Source organism: Platichthys flesus, chromosome 24 (genome assembly GCF_949316205.1).
Source record: "Platichthys flesus chromosome 24, fPlaFle2.1, whole genome shotgun sequence".
Classification (NCBI taxonomy): domain Eukaryota; kingdom Metazoa; phylum Chordata; class Actinopteri; order Pleuronectiformes; family Pleuronectidae; genus Platichthys; species Platichthys flesus.
The window spans coordinates 15,477,634-15,494,338 of NC_084968.1; the positions used below are offsets into that span (position 1 = coordinate 15,477,634).

General features: G+C 50.6%; 2 protein-coding genes across 4 annotated transcripts in view; both read left to right on the forward strand.

Annotated features, from left to right (window-relative positions):
* The window catches only part of zgc:85858 (uncharacterized protein LOC405879 homolog), a 2,865-nt gene extending 1,675 nt beyond the window's left edge, over positions 1-1,190 (forward strand). Inside the window, exons 2-3 of the mRNA XM_062384488.1 lie at positions 185-260; positions 632-1,190. Of these exons, the coding sequence (XP_062240472.1) occupies positions 185-260; positions 632-672 (117 nt within the window). The 3' untranslated portion in view covers positions 673-1,190. The remainder of the gene's footprint in view (positions 1-184; positions 261-631) is intronic.
* A 1,974-nt stretch (positions 1,191-3,164) lies between these two features.
* On the forward strand, positions 3,165-16,584 carry camta2 (calmodulin binding transcription activator 2). 3 transcript variants are annotated; one of them, XM_062383884.1, is made up of 25 exons: positions 3,167-3,264; positions 4,053-4,138; positions 4,415-4,518; positions 4,821-4,888; positions 4,969-5,104; positions 5,610-5,681; positions 5,774-5,921; positions 5,998-6,126; positions 6,215-6,425; positions 6,875-7,817; positions 7,920-8,552; positions 8,718-8,844; positions 9,128-9,262; positions 9,698-9,870; positions 10,040-10,227; positions 10,331-10,409; positions 10,506-10,776; positions 10,853-11,334; positions 12,261-12,424; positions 12,511-12,715; positions 13,491-13,562; positions 13,681-13,701; positions 14,156-14,349; positions 14,551-14,625; positions 15,348-16,584. In XM_062383884.1, exons 2-25 carry the CDS (start codon positions 4,105-4,107, stop codon positions 15,400-15,402), a joined length of 4,719 nt encoding a protein of 1,572 aa, XP_062239868.1. In that variant the 5' UTR covers positions 3,167-3,264; positions 4,053-4,104; the 3' UTR covers positions 15,403-16,584. The 3 variants fall into 3 exon arrangements, with proteins under 3 accessions (XP_062239870.1, XP_062239868.1, XP_062239869.1); XM_062383885.1 differs by lacking the exon at positions 13,681-13,701; XM_062383886.1 differs by lacking the exons at positions 12,511-12,715; positions 13,491-13,562; positions 13,681-13,701; ... (1 more) ...; positions 14,551-14,625; positions 15,348-16,584 and having other exon boundaries at positions 3,165-3,264; positions 10,853-11,371; positions 12,261-12,399.
* Positions 16,585-16,705: the final 121 nt, after the last annotated feature.

Consider the following 16,705-nt stretch of genomic DNA (forward strand, 5'->3'; position numbering starts at 1 on the left):
GCTCCTCCTCCCAGGACTGCGTTCTGATGATGTGGTTTTTATTTCAAGTTGGACACATTAAAAATCAAACTTCACCTCAGCTCCTGTTTATAACGGAGCATTAGCAGCAGATGGAAGAATCACACTAGCTGCTCTGTTGTCGGATGATTCCAGCTGTTGAGCTGTTGTGTTGTTGTGTTTCCAGCGGCCGGTAACTGATGACAAGTCTCCGGTGGGTCCGTGGCTTCTCGCTCTCTTCGTCTTCGTGGTTTGTGGATCCGGTGAGTTTCACCTTCAGCTGTTCATGAATCAGACGATAAATTCAAACGCTCACACGTAGAAAAAAGAAGGAATCAAACTTCTGCTTTGTCAGTTTAACATTTATATTTTCATCACAGAATAGACCAAACAGAAAAGATGAACATTTATGTTTCTATTAAATAATCATGTTTCATCATCATTGACTTAATTCATATTCTTTACTTTTGTCTTTTTATTTATCAAAGGTTTAAAACTCACCTTGTCATCGACTTCTAAGGAATCACTGACACTTTATTTCCTTCATATCACAAATCAGCTGATTTATTGAACAGATTGTCTTTGTTTTAAAATTTGATTTAAATTGACTTTTATTCTGATTTTATTTTCGCAGCCATTTTTCAGATCATCCAGAGCATCAGGCAGGGCATGTGATGACCCTTGACCCCGGAGCCGAGCCGTCACATGGACGAGGAGGGGGACACGTCACCGTCATATGAACACACCCACACACACACAGACACACACACACACATGTTCCCGTGGAGTTTTTAAATCTGATCTTTTTTTCTTCTCACAGTAAATCTTTCTCTTTATTTTGTACTTCTCTGTGTAAACAGCTGATCAGATCTTTTTTCATGAGTTGGTTGATTGGTTGGCTGAGTTGAGTTTCTCTGATTTAAAGGAACAAGCCGCTGGTTCTTAACAGTCACGTGACCTGATGTCAGGTCACGTGACGTCTACCCAGCGTCTGTCAGGTGCACAGCTCCGATCTGTCTGTCCTGCAAAAGTCACATGATCTCAGCACTGCTCTCTAGTTGGAGGCTTTTAATGTGAAAACCTAGCAGGAAGGGTTTTGTCTGTGGACAATGTTTTTAAATCAGACATGAGCCTGAGGTTACCATTGGAAAAGAATCCAGACTTTTATTCTGACCAATCAGACGACAGGAGGAAGGGGGGGGGGGGGGGGGGGGCATGGAGGGGAGGGGGTCCCAGGATCAGTGAGACGACTTTAACTTCACTTCTGTATTTCATATTAAAGCCTCAGAATCGGGCGTAAGGCTCGGATCAGGCTCAACTGGTGTTCAAGCTGTGCACGTAACGTTTCATCAAACTCACTGAAGTGACGAGTTGGACTGAAACCAGGTTCACATGTTCAGCTCCTCACTGGACTTCAGGGATTTATCTGATCTGAGTGACATCTGCAGAACAGGAAGTCAGAACAGGTTGAAGAAGAAAAGCTGAACTGGAGAATCAGCTGTTTGCTCCTTTTGAATCAGACGCACAGAAAAACTTCAGTTCGTCAGGAAGGAACAAAACTCCTGAGTCTGATGTAAATAATGAACAGCTGATAGAAGCAGCTTCTTCCACCTGACACAGCCCAGCGCCCCCTGCTGGACGACCTGCTCCACTTTTATACGAAATAAACCTCAGATATTTTCTCTAAATGTCTCTCGTGTCCTCGTTTGTCTTCACAGGGACAACCCCTCTATGGGACAACCCTGACCCTGACCCCTCTATGGGACAACCCTGACCCCTCTATGGGACAACCCTGACCCTAACCTCTCTATGGGACAACCCTGACCCTGACCCCTCTATGGGACAACCCTGACCCTGACCCCTCTATGGGACAACCCTGACCCTGACCCCTCTATGGGACAACCCTGACCCTAACCCCTCTATGGGACAACCCTGACCCCTCTATGGGACAACCCTGACCCTAACCCCTCTATGGGACAACCCTGACCCCTCTATGGGACAACCCTGACCCCTCTATGGGACAACCCTGACCCTAACCCCTCTATGGGACAACCCTGACCCCTCTATGGGACAACCCTGACCCTGACCCCTCTATGGGACAACCCTGACCCTAACCCCTCTATGGGACAACCCTGACCCCTCTATGGGACAACCCTGACCCTAACCCCTCTATGGGACAACCCTGACCCTAACCCCTCTATGGGACAACCCTGACCATAACCCCTCTATGGGACAACCCTGACCCTGACCCCTATATGGGACAACCCTGAGCCTAACCCCTCTATGGGACAACCCTGACCCCTCTATGGGACAACCCTGACCCTAAACCCTCTATGGGACAACCCTGACCCCTCTATGGGACAACCCTGACCCTAAACCCTCTATGGGACAACCCTGACCCCTCTATGGGACAACCCTGACCCTGACCCCTCTATGGGACAACCCTGACCCTAACCCCTCTTTGGGACAACCCTGACCCTGACCCCTCTATGGGACAACCCTGACCCCTCTATGGGACAACCCTGACCCTGACCCCTCTATGGGACAACCCTGACCATAACCCCTCTATGGGACAACCCTGACCCTGACCCCTCTATGGGACAACCCTGACCCTGACCCCTATATGGGACAACCCTGAGCCTAACCCCTCTATGGGACAACCCTGACCCCTCTATGGGACAACCCTGACCCTAAACCCTCTATGGGACAACCCTGACCCCTCTATGTGACAACCCTGACCCTAAACCCTCTATGGGACAACCCTGACCCTAAACCCTCTATGGGACAACCCTGACCCTGACCCCTCTATGGGACAACCCTGACCCTAAACCCTCTATGGGACAACCCTGACCCTGACCCCTCTATGGGACAACCCTGACCCTAAACCCTCTATGGGACAACCCTGACCCTGACCCCTCTATGGGACAACCCTGACCCTGACCCCTCTATGGGACAACCCTGACCCTAAACCCTCTATGGGACAACCCTGACCCTAAACCCTCTATGGGACAACCCTGACCCTGACCCCTCTATGGGACAACCCTGACCTTAACATAACCTTTTTATCGATGATGTAAATCAATTCATTCTGTAACTTGATTCAAACATTAAATGTTAGGTTTTATCTGTTTGTGTGTGTGTGTGTGTGAGAGAGAGAGAGAGAGAGAGAGAGTGTGTGAGAGTGTGTGAGAGTCGATACCCCCCACGACTGTAGCCACACAGTGACGTCAGAGCCAGAGAAGATGGCGGCTGCGCTGAAGGCGGAAGGTAAAGGAGCTTTAACTCTGGTGTAAACTTCCTGTCCGCTCCGGGCTGATGCTGATTAACCCGGGTTATTGTTGGGTGTGTGTCCGGGGGTCAGGCCCATCAGACTGACCCGGGTTGGCACGTTTCAACCCGGAGCTCCAGCAGCTGTTTGGTCGGAGCTAGCCTCGGCGGCTAACGGCTACCGGCTAGCTGAGTAGCTAAACCAGCAAACATCCGTGTTTCACCGGGTGAATGTGTCTCGGTGGCTCGGTGTCGTCTCACACGGGGCCCGGCAGGTGGAAGCTAATGTCCGGTGAAAGGCTCCGGGCGCAGGGACGTCACAACGAGAAGCGTCCGCACGTTAGCATTAGCGGGGCGGGAGGGGCTGACAGCCGGTTGACAGGCGCAGGGAGGCGGACGCTACAGTCAGGCGAGTCCGAGGCCTGAGCTGGGCCTCTGGGGGAAGGATGTGTGGAAGGTGGAAACAGACACAATTAGGACTGGGGGGGGGGGGGGTGAAGCACTTTGAGCGTCATTTGTTCATGTATGAAAAGTGCTTCACAAATAAAGTCTGACTGATTGATTGATTGATGATTTCTCGATTAATTGATTGATTAATTGTTGATTGATTGATTTGACGTCATGTTTAAAACAGACCAAGCTATTAGTTCAGTTTCTGTTTTCATGTAAAAGTTTCCACGCACATTTAAAGTCGACAACATGGATCTGGTGGAGGAGTGTGTTGTTGTTTCCCTCTGATCAGTGTGTGTGTTGTGTTGTGTTGTGTTGTGTTGTGCGTGTGTGTGCAGGGGAGAGCGGGCGGTGCGTTGCGTGAGAATCATCCCGCATGGACTCGTCACCATGAGCAACAAGGACATGGTTTCCACGGAGACAGGTCAGTCTCCCCCCCCTCTGAGTGTGTGACGTCACACCAGAGAGCCCCAGTTCTGTTGCCATGGTAACAACGTGGTGTGCATTGTAGAAGAGGTAACAGGTCACTTCCTGTGTGTTTCTGCCCCCCCCCACCTGAACCATGAGGAGGATCTGCTGCTGTGAAACAAACTCTGGAGATTCTCTGGATCCGACTGCAGCTCATGTCTGAATCAGCTTTAGTGTGACAGGTGATGAATATGAAATATGATATTCTGTGTGTGTGTGTGTGTGTGTGCAGAGAACAAAGTGCAGAGGAAAGTGTTTCTTCCCAACAAGCTGCTCGAGTGTCTCCCCCGCTCGTCCACGCTGCCTAACGAGCGTCTGCGCTGGAACACTAACGAGGTGAGCGTTAGAGAACATGAACAGGAAGTGCCAAAATAAAACGACAAGGGGAACCATGTTGGTCATTTATTCACTTCCCTAACCCTAGTTGTGTACACACACACAGACACCCCCCCCCCCCCCCCCCCCCCTCGTGTCCTTACTGCATGCCAGGTGTCCTCGGCTGTGCTGGCTGTGTGTGTCAAGAACCTGCTGAACATAGATGCACTGTATGAATGTGTGTGAAACTGTACTGTCAAGATCTTCACCCTGTTAGCTTAGTCTCTTAGTCTCTTAGTCTCTTTGTCTCTTTGTCTCTGCAGGAGATCGCTTCTTACCTGATTACATTTGACAGACATGACGAGTGGCTCTCCTGCAGCCTGAAAACCAGGTATGAACCAGAGCGTCACACCTGGTTTTAACACCTGGCCCCACAGGAAGTAATAACAGCTTCTCTGCTCTTTCTTTCAGGCCGAAGAACGGCAGCATCATCCTGTACAACAGGAAGAAGGTGAAGTACAGGAAGGATGGATACTGCTGGAAGAAAAGGAAGGATGGGAAGACGACAAGAGAGGACCACATGAAGCTCAAGGTCCAGGGCATGGAGGTGTGCTGCCCACTGCGCCTCCTGCAGGACACTCCTGTCACTACTGATGACTGACAGCACTGACATTATTGTTGGTTGATTGAATTATAATCCAGTTCCTTTGTGTTTTAGTCAGAAACATATTGGTTTCATCTAAGAATGAATCTGAATATTAGAATGGAAGAACCAGCTGCAGTGAAGATATTGAAACATGTGACTCTTTGATTCAGAACCAGTATATTGATCAGGAATGTGTAAGACTGGAGACGTTTGTTTTTATTCTGATCACCTGTCGACTTCAACTGTCAACTTCACTCATCAACCACAAAGCTCCAGTGAAAGAAAACCAGAGGAAACGTTCCTGTTGTAATGTTCACAAAACAGTGCAGTTCAAGGGTTTACCTGAAGGGGGAGTCGTAGCTCTAAGAATACAGTTGTTATGGAGGCTTGAGAAGTAATGAGCTGCTCAGATATGTTGTTAGCGTCAATGATGCTAACTGATGCTAACAGCTGTGTGTCCTCTCAGTGCCTGTACGGCTGCTACGTCCATTCCTCCATCGTACCGACATTCCACAGACGATGCTACTGGCTGCTGCAGGTACACACACAGTAACACACAGATATAACACACACTGCATTGCATTTGAGCTAATGTCCTTATAACTGTGTGTGTGTGTGTGTGTGTTGCAGAACCCAGACATTGTGCTCGTGCACTACCTGAACGTGCCTTCCCTGGAGGATTCTGGGAAATGCAGTCCGCTGCTGTGTGCAGTGGCCGACCGCCATGACAGTGTGAGGTGGAGCCGAGACGATCTGCTGAACCAGCTGAAGCCCATGTGTATGAGCACACACTTAACACCTGTGATGCAGTGTGTGTGATTGTGGTGTGTGTTGACTGGCGTTGTTTGTCTCAGTTCACAGTATGAAGTGTTCTCTGGGCTCAGGTGACTTCAGCATCGAGGAGCTGGTTCAACACATCCTGGACCGACAGAGAACCAAACCCCAGCCTCGCACACACACCTGTCTGTGTAACACAGCCCAAGGTAACGCACACACTGCCGTGACATCACTGTGACATCACCGTGACATCACCGTGGACTCAGACTGACCTGCAGCTGTATGTGTGTGAAGTGTCTCCAGGTGTGAACATTCCTCACCGCTGTAACAGCACCAAGCACCGCATCATCTCCCCAAAGCTGCCCCCCTCCTCCTGCAGGCCCTCCCCCTCCCCCCTCTGCTCTGAGGGGGGGGAGGCAGCCGGGGGAGGAGGGGGAGGAGAAGCCAAGCTGCCTCACCTCCAGGCTCAGAGCAGCCCAGCCTCTTCTCCCTGCCCCGCCTCCAGGTGAGTCTTCCACTTCCTGTTTCTGTTTGTAACCATCAGAGTAGAACACCCCCCCCCCCCCCCCCCCAACCTGAACACACGGGTCACATGACCTTTCACATACACTGGTCATGTGGTGTAAACAGGAAGTAGATTGTCTACTACTGACAGGAAGTACTACTGACAGGAAGTGCTACTGACAGGAAGTGTGTTACTGACAGGAAGTGTGTTACTGACAGGAAGTGTGTTACTGACAGGAAGTTTGTTACTGACAGGAAGTGCTACTGACAGGAAGTGCTACTGACAGGAAGTGTGTTACTGACAGGAAGTGCTACTGACAGGAAGTGCTACTGACAGGAAGTGTTACTGACAGGAAGTGCTACTGACAGGAAGTGCTAGCGATGCTTTGCATGTGACTGATGAGAACCAATTAGGAGGAGGGGTGACTCAGTCTTCTTTCTGATTCGCAGCTCGGCCTCGTCGCCCCCCCCGCCCCACACAGCCACCGTCACCATGAGCAACGGTTTCTACGGCGACCGGAGCAGCCACCTGACGACCGTGGCGCTGCCACAGAATGCTGTCATCGTCATGGCAACAGCCATCACTGGAGGGGAGGGGGTCAGAGGGGACGAGGGGGGACAGGGGAGGAGTCTGTCACTCACCCGTTCGGGGCAGTTGCTGCTCTCCCCCGCCCTCCCCCCTTCTGAAAGCACGCCCACCTGCCCCTCCCCTCCCTCCTCCCTCCCCCCTCCCACCGTACAGGCGCCGGGTGTCGCCACCCTCTCCCTCACCCTCCTCCCGTCTCCTGTTATCGGAGGCATGCTCCTCACCCCCTCGTCCTCCTCTACCTCACTCCGCTCCCCTGCTCCTCCTGCCGCTGCCACACCTCCTCCCCCCCCCTCCTCCCCTTCACCACCTCCCCTTCCCCCATGCCTTCCCCCCGCCTTTGACCCTGACTCCTTCCTAAACTCCCCCAAAGAGGGTCAGACATATGGTGGCCCTCCTCACCCCTCCTCCTCCACTCCCTCCCCTGTCCTCTGCTCATCTTCCTCCCCTCTCTCCCCCCCCTCACTCGCGCTCTCCCTCTCCCCCACGTCAACCCCTCCCTCCTCCGTCTCCCCTCCCTCCTCGCTCTCCTCTCTCTCCTTCTCCTCCTCTGATGCGGACAAGCGAGACTCTTCATCTTCCTCTCCACCTTCGTCCTCCGTCCCCCCCTCCCTCTCCCTGTCTCCCACCTCCTCTGTGGCCCCGCCCCTCCTCCCCCTTTGCCTGGAGCTTGATGCTCTGGGGCAGTCTGAGGGAAGGAGGGGGGAGGAGGAGGTGGGGGGCGATGAAGAGGAGGTGAAGGACCGTAGAGACGAGGATGACGATGATGAAAGCAGAGCTCCTCCCACCAAACTGGCGCTGCTGCAGGTGAGTCAGTCAACCATCACAAAAATTGATCAGCAGATATTAAGTTTGAAATCAACGAGGTTATTAAAGATTAGTTTTGTTTTTATTTGATTTCAATTTCAGCCGAGCCACGCCTCCTCTGCTTCGTTGCTACAGCAACAGACAGGAAGTAGCGCTGCGTCGCTGCTCCTGGTTGGTCAAGACTCGGCAGCCGCTCGTACCCAGCCAGCCAATCAGGCGCAAAGACAAGATAATGGACAGCATTCATTGGTTCTGAGACAGCCCTACAGTCACCAGTCTGTCACTGGAGCCCCGCCCCCGGCGCAGATATCCCATCAGCCCCTGGGGCTGCAGCAGTCGTCACTGGTTCCAGCTCACCTGGCAACGTGTCAGATTCAGGTGAAGGAGGAGAGTGGGCGGGGCTACAACTCGGAGGACGCCTGCATGGACACTCCCCTGGAGGAGGAGGCGGGGCCCTGCGAACAGGCAGGGGAGGAGCTTGACATCTCCTTCGACAGCCAGTTTCCGGACCTGATCTCTGACCTCATCACAGAGGAGGCCAATCCCGTCGCAGCTCACCCCCCCACCGCCGTCACAACAAACCCAGCTGTGTTTGCGGCAGGGGTTCGATACATGGTGCCCCCCCAGCCCTCTCCCTCCTCGTCCTTCCTCCCCTTCCCTCACCCGCTACCCTCCCCCTCCTCCAGCCGCCTGGCCTCTATCACCGACTTCTCCCCAGAGTGGTCCTACCCCGAGGTAATCTCCAATAATCACTGACAGTAAATAACTGATCAGTGAGGAACTGATTGATCAGCTCAATATTCATCCGATTTACCAATGACATCATCAACAGATCATGTTTAAATATGATGATCATAAACGTGACGTCTTGTCTGATCAAGTGTGTGTGTCTGTTTGCAGGGGGGTGTGAAGGTGTTGATAACGGGTCCGTGGAGCGAGCTGTTGGGTCGATACTCGTGTGTTTTCGATCAGAGCACCGTCCCTGCATCTCTGATCCAGCCTGGAGTACTGCGCTGCTACTGCCCCGGTACACACACAGACACACACACAAAATTGTATGCACACTGCAGAGCGCACTCACACATAATCACAGACGGACACACAAAATCCTAGGTGAAACGCTGTAATACTAACTTAATACAATACAAAGCTAAACGCTCATATGAATCATTACCTTGTGTCCCATGTTTAAAATGTATTCAAGAGCAGTTTTTGCATGTCTCTGATGGACATTGTGTATCTCTGATGGACGTTGTGTATCTCTGATGGACGTTGTGTATCTCTGATGGATGTTGTCTGTCCCCCCTCAGCCCACGAGGCTGGTTTGGTTTGTCTGCAGGTTCTGGAGTCGGCCGGTTCCGTTTCTTCGTCTGTTCTGTTCGAGTACCGAGCGAGGAACGCCAGCTCCCTGCCCAGCTCGCAGCTCGACTGGCTCTCATTGGACGGTCAGAAACAATCCCTCCTCCACACCCCGACACCTCGTCTTTACTGTCGACACATGTTGATATGACCCGTTGTGACATCACTTCCTGTGGATGTTGTCGTCACCTCATTTTATCCACAATCCACCTGAAAGGTGTTTCTTTGAGAATCTTAATGTTTTACAATCTGCAGCTAATTTAACAATTTTCACACATTTATTAGGATTGAGTTGTGACGGCCTGTAGGGGGCAGTAGAGCAGCATTTGACTCTGGAACCTTTCAGTTACTGATCTGAGCCAATCAGAGATCAACAGGTCAAACACTGTAAAAAGCATCATCATGGTCTGACAGCGAGGTCATCAGTCCCTGTTACAAAGGACGACAGGAACCAGGTGCATTATGGGACATGTATGTGGACTAACTGTCAGGAGGTCTCACTCTGTTTATTTTCTGGACAGATAATCAGTTCAGGATGTCCATCCTGGAGCGTCTGGAGCAGATGGAGCGGAGGATGGCAGAGATGGCCGCCCGTGATAACAACCAGCAGCAGCAGCAACAACAACAACGACAACAACACAGCCACCAGCTGGCAGCACCCCCTCCACCAACCCTACCTGAGGAGCAGGAACAGGTGAGGTCGCAGAGACATCAAGAGTGAAGCCAATTCCTGGATCAGCTGATTCTTCTATTGTCACATGACTGGTTCACCTAAGTCAGTCCAGATACATCACTGTGACCTCACTGTGACATCACTGTGACCTCACTGTGACATCACTGTGACCTCACTGTCTGTGTCTCAGTCCTCGCAGTGGTTTGAGAGGAGGATTGTGGGAGTTTGTGAACGAATGATGAGGGTCGGACGATGGGGAGGAGGAGGAAGAGGAGGAGAGAGGCTTCATCACTCAGTCCGTCACCGTGGGATGACTCTGCTCCACCTGGCTGCTGCACAGGGATACACACACCTGATCCACACTCTGATCCGCTGGAGGTACACACACACACACACACACACACACACACACACACACACACACACCTGATCCTCACACACACTCTTTGTGGTTGACTGCAGCTGTTGTGTTTCCTCGTAGGAGCGTGAGCAGTGACAGTTTAGACTTGGAACAGGAAGTTGATCCTCTCAACGTCGACCACTTCTCCTGCACCCCGCTGGTAAAACAAACACACAACCGTAACACACCTGTGGCTATAACAAGTGGGTTCCACCACCGGCTCTCTTCTCTTGTTAAACGTGTTTGTGCGTTCCAGATGTGGGCGTGTGCTCTGGGCCACCAGAGGGCAGCGGAGCTCCTCTACAGCTGGAACAGTCTGGCTCTGGGGATCCCTGATTCGCTGGGACGTCTGCCTCTTGCTGTCGCTCGCTCCCGAGGACACACCCGACTCGCCACGGCGCTGGAGGAGCTACACACACAGCGCACAGTGCCTCACACCACGCCCAGGGACACACACATGTCTGAAGCAGACACACCGGCCACGCCACAGCCGCCCCTGTCGCCTCTGTCCACGAGCCCAGACACAGGTAACACACACACGTCATGTTACAGGATTCTGGTGCTCTGATTGGCTGTGACAGTCTTCCCTCTCTCTCCTCTCAGGTCTGAGCTCGTCCAGCAGCCTCCCCTCTCCCAGTGACCCCTCCTCCTCCTCCCCGAGCTCTGCCTACTCGAGTGGCCCCGCCCCCATGGACACCTCCCCATCCTCCCCTTCTTCTTCTTTCTCCCCCTCCTCTTCGCTGCCTGTCTCCCCTCCCTCTGCCCCCTCCCCCCTGATGACCTCACTCCCTCCTGTGTCCATGTGGGGGGAAGAGCCCAACGCTGGATTCCATGAAACCATTTCCGAGCCGATCGATGTCACAGGTCTGAACCCCGGAGGTTCCAGAGACTCTTCTCTCTACCTCATGGACTATGAGAGCGCCTCCCCCGGCCACACGCATGTTTACACACATGCACACGCCCACACGGCCGGCGGGCGGCGGGTGCACGCCGCGGCGAGGCTGGAGGAGCAGCTGATGAGCTACAGCGAGAACGCCGAGAACGAAGGCGAGGAGGAAGAGTACCTGGAGGAGGAGGTGCTGCAGGTAACCGCCTCACAACTACACTTCACCAACATGCAAGGTTAGTCCCAGAGGTTAGTCCCAGAGGTTAGTCCCAGAGGTTAGTCCCAGAGGTTAGTCCCAGAGGTTAGTCCCAGAGGTTAGTCCCAGAGGTTAGTCCCAGAGGTTAGTCCCAGAGGTTAGTCCCAGAGCTTAGTCCCAGAGGTTAGTCCCAGAGCTTAGTCCCAGAGGTTAGTCCCAGAGGTTAGTCCCAGAGGTTATTCCCAGAGGTTATTCCCAGAGGTTAGTCCCAGAGGTTAGTCCCAGAGGTTAGTCCCAGAGGTTAGTCCCAGAGGTTAGTCCCAGAGGTTAGTCCCAGAGCTTAGTCCCAGAGCTTAGTCCCAGAGCTTAGTCCCAGAGGTTAGTCCCAGAGGTTAGTCCTCAGGTTAGTCCCAGAGGTTAGTCCCAGAGGTTAGTCCCAGAGGTTAGTCCCAGAGGTTAGTCCCAGAGCTTAGTCCCAGAGCTTAGTCTTCAGTTGAGTCCCAGAGGTTAGTCCCAGAGGTTAGTCCCAGAGGTTAGTCCCAGAGGTTAGTCCCAGAGGTTAGTCCCAGAGGTTAGTCCCAGAGGTTAGTCCCAGAGGTTAGTCCCAGAGGTTAGTCCCAGAGGTTAGTCTTCAGTTTAGTCCTAGAGGTTAATCTTCAGTTTAGTCCGTGAGTTTAGTCCGTGAGTTTAGTCCGTGAGGTTAGTCCCAGAGGTCAGTTCCAGAGGTTAGTCCCAGAGGTTAGGCCCAGAGGTCAGTTCCAGAGGTTAGTCCCAGAGGTTAGTCCCAGAGGTCAGTCCTTGTCCCAGCCCATACTTCGTGGTGCTGTACTGACTTGGAGGTTTATTGTTGTATATTAGTTTTATTTTGTTGTTGAAAACATCTGATGTCTTTTGCTATGGTTACCCCCCCCCCCCCCCCGACACAACAGGTTGACATGGCAACACTAGCAGAACAAATCATTGAGGCGACACCTGAGCGAATCAAGCTAGAGGACTTCCCAAGGGGGGCGGAGTCACCGCTCAGAGAAAGACAGGACACCTGGTTGGCTACTTACCTGGACACAGTGGACACTCACACACACTCTCCTCCCAGGTAAGCCCCGCCCTAAAGGATCTGTACATCAGGACTGTTGAAAGAAAGTGTCTCGCCCATTGAAATGCATGTGTGTGTGTGCGCAGGCGGGTGTGCCCCCCCTCACCTCTAAGTGCACTAGCCCTCCAGAGGCTCCGCCCCCCCTCCTCTGCAGCATGGGCGGAGTTCCTGAACGCCTCAGCCAATGGGAAGATGGAGAGAGACTTCGCCCTGCTGACGCTGACGGACGGGGAGCAGAGGGAACTGTACGAGGCCGCCAGGATCATCCAGAACGCCTTCAGGAGATACAAGGTCCACAACACACACTGCTACACAACAACACACTGCTACACAACAACACACACTGCTACACGTCCTGTTCACTGAGCTGATCCGTCCTGTCCTTAAAGGTGCAGTCTGTAGGATTCAGTGCCATCTAGTGGTGAAGTGTCATGTTGCTGCTGAACATCCCTCAAAACGTGAAGGAGAACCTGTGGTAGTTTCAGTTATCTGAAGTTTAGTTTGTCCAGTCTGAGCTCCTGTAAAAAACATGGCTGCCTCCGTAGAGAGGAGCCGTTCCTGTATTTAAATATAAAGTTTGTTAATATAGAGTATTTAAATATAAAGAATGTTGATATAGAGTATTTAAATATAAAGTTTGTTAATATAGAGTATTTAAATATAAAGAATGTTAATATAGAGTATTTAAATATAAAGTTTGTTAATATAGAGTATTTAAATATAAAGAATGTTAATATAGAGTATTTAAATATAAAGTTTGTTAATATAGAGTATTTAAATATAAAGAATGTTAATATAGAGTATTTAAATATAAACTGTGCAGTCTAGGGCAAAGAAAACTACAATTTAGAGGTAACACTAGTGAAAACATTAATACTATGATTATTTTATATTGGATTTCTGCTAAAAGATCCTTTCATCTGGACCGTTAATGTATGTTAAATAACATGTTAATAAACATGGTCCCACGATGTGGAGGGTCTGAGTGAAGTCAGTTGATGTGACAGCGCCATCTGGAGGCCGAACACAGCTGGTTCATGTTTTCCTCCTGCTCCTCTGTGTTCAGGGTCGAAGGTTAAAAGAGCAGCAGGACATCGCTGCCGCCGTCATCCAGAGATGCTACAGGAAGTACAAACAGGTGTGTGTGTGTGTGTGTGTGCGTGTGCGTGTGTGTGCGTGTGTGTCCTCAGGCTTCACTAACACTCAACTAACCTGCTGTGTCTCTTTACCATTCCTTTCTCTCTCTCTCTGGCTAGCTAACATGGATAGCACTGAAGGTAAAATTGCTGACTAGTAGATGCAGTTGTGTTTGTGTGTGTGTGTTTTTTGTGTGTGTGTTATCTTTGTATGAAACCTGCATGAAGCCAAAAGTATGTGGACAGCTTGATTCAGTCGTCTGTCACAAATGTTTTGATCCTGATTGACTTATATAAATATTGAAAAGTAATAAAGTTCATTCCTTTGACCTCTGACCTTTTTTTATACAAAACACTTTCAATGATAGTGTTTATAAAAATGGACATGAAGCTGAAGCTGAAGTGCCCGACCACCTGATTTCTGTGCACTGACCAGCAGGGGGCGACTCCGATGGTAGTCTATGAGAAAGTGACATTTTCCAACCGACTGTCCACAGACTGGTGGACACATTGTGATCCGATGTGATTGGTCGATCCGGTCTTCACGGCGTCTCTTCTCCTTCCTCTCTGGTGATTTCAAACTCTGTGTCCTCAGTTCGCGCTCTACAAGAAGATGACGCAGGCGGCCATCTTGATCCAGTCCAAGTTCCGGTCGTACTACGAGCAGAAGCGCTTCCAGCAGAGCCGGCGGGCGGCCGTCCTCATCCAGCAGTACTACCGCAGCTACAAGGAGTACGAGCGGCTGAAGCAGGCGCCGCGAGGAGCCGCCGGCCACAACCCCAAGATCAAGTAAGAGCCCCGCCCCCTTCACCACCAATACGTCTGATCAGCTGATCACCATTCAGATCACTGCAGAGGATGAACCAGGTTCATGTGTTCCACCAATAGTCTATTAAGATTCAATCATCGCTAAGAACTCGATCCACTAGCCAATCAGACGCCACTGGTCTGTGGTTGATTGACAGCTAATATTGATCATGTGTCAATCAGGGGCTCGTTCTTGACAAAGAAACAAGACCAGGCAGCAAGAAAGATCATGAGGTTCCTGAGACGCTGCAGACACAGGTAACACACACACAGGTAACACACACACACACACACACACTAAGGTAACACACACAGGTAACAGACACATACACAGGTATCACACACACAGGTAACACACACACACAGGTAACACACACACACATACACACACATATACAGGTAACACACACACAGGTAACACACACACACACACACACACACACACACTAAGGTAACACACACAGGTAACAGACACATACACAGATATCACACACACAGGTAACACACACACAGGTAACACACACACACACTAAGGTAACACACACAGGTAACAGATACATACACAGGTAACACACACATACAGGTAACACACAGACACACACACACAGGTAACACACACACACTGGTAACTCACACACAGGTAAAACACACACAGGTAACTCACAGACACAAACACACAGGTATCACATACACACACAGACACACACACACACACACAGGTAACACACATATACAGGTAACACATACACACAGGTAACACACACACACACACATACATACAGGTAACACAAACACACATACAGGTAACACAAACACATGTACAGGTAACACAAACACACATACAGGTAACACAAACACATGTACAGGTAACACAAACACACATACAGGTAACACAAACACATATACAGGTAACACACACACACACACAGGTAACTCACAGACACACACTCAGGTCTCACACACTGTGTTTCCTGTTGCAGGATCAAAGAGCTGAAGCAGACCAGGGAGCTGGAGAGAAGAGGACTAACAACTTAAACATGTCTCCATCTTTCTTCACCTGACGAGAGGAGAGAGAGAAATCCTGTCGTCCTTCTTCAGATTGACTCTGATGAACAAAGAGAGGGACGGAGGGACGGAGGGACGGAGGGACGCCTCACCCCCTCTGTCTGTCTCTGTCTTCTCTCCTGGTTGAATGTCCCTGCAGTTTAGAAACAGCTGCATTTGAAAACGTCTCGCCCTCCTTCTTGTCTTACAGGCATAAGATAAACGTGTTTTTTTACCCTGAGCAGAGTCTTGCAGGAAGACAACGCTCTGTCCTTCATTTCAGCTTCTGGCGTTCAGAAGGTCGGGGGTCGACCTGGAGACCAGCGTTTCGTCCAATCAGCACATTTCACGCTATATTTGTTGAGTCTTATTTAACAGCTGCGAGCTAAGCATGCTGGGATATAGTGTCCTGCTGACAGGGGTGGGGGTGGGGGGGGGTTCACCTTGGAGGCAAAGCTCAGGGCAAACAGCCCTACAGTCTCTGCTGAGGGGCGGTGCGTTCGAGGGCCGTCTGGACAAATCACACTCCAGATGAAACTGAGGAACATTTTTGAACTCTTGATGTTGAGTCAGAAACTGAACATGATTATAACAAATCTATTCAAACACAATCACGTATATTAACATATAAATATATATATTCTAAAGTGGAAATTTATAGATGCTATGGATGTTTTATTTATTACAGCATGAACTGTCAATGTGAGAGAGAGAGCTGCACTGACTGAGGTCGAGTCTTAACGAACCCTCGTGACCTCTGACCCTCACACAAACAGAACAAAGTTCAAAAGTGAGGAAACAACATGACCGAGTCCCGCCTGATGTGACATCACTTCCTGTTGATGTCATCATCTGGACAGGAGCTGATCACAGGTCAGCTGCTTTTCTAAAAACAGAACATGGAGGATTTTAATCGAACTTCAGGCTGTGATGTCACTGATGACATATCTGTGCTGCTGGGGTCAGAGGTCAGATCGGGGGTCAAACCTTGTTTGAATCTGACGCAGTGGCAGCTGGTTTCCATGGCAGCCCGAGACTGAACCAGTGGCTGTTGTCACGGTAACCACGGTGTCCTGCGTCATGACGACTTGTTTGAACTTTTTCTCGTTGTTTCTGTTGAAGTGAAGTTTTGCATGAGTTTGTAACGACAATAAATCAGCTGTTTGCTACCGAGGCTGTTTCCTGCCGTCCGATCAACAACACGCTACACAACACGCTACACAACAAGCTGTCTGCTCTGTCATATTGTTTGAAGTAAAGCACTTTATAAGTTGTTTTGAAAAGTGCTTTACAA

Coding starts and splice junctions, on each gene's coding strand:
- camta2 (XM_062383884.1), top strand. CDS start 4,105: ATGAGCAACAAGGACATGGTTTCCACGGAGACAG. Junction 4,519..4,820: donor TGCGCTGGAACACTAACGAG/GTGAGCGTTAGA, acceptor TTGTCTCTGCAG/GAGATCGCTTCTTACCTGAT. Junction 7,818..7,919: donor CCAAACTGGCGCTGCTGCAG/GTGAGTCAGTCA, acceptor TTTCAATTTCAG/CCGAGCCACGCCTCCTCTGC.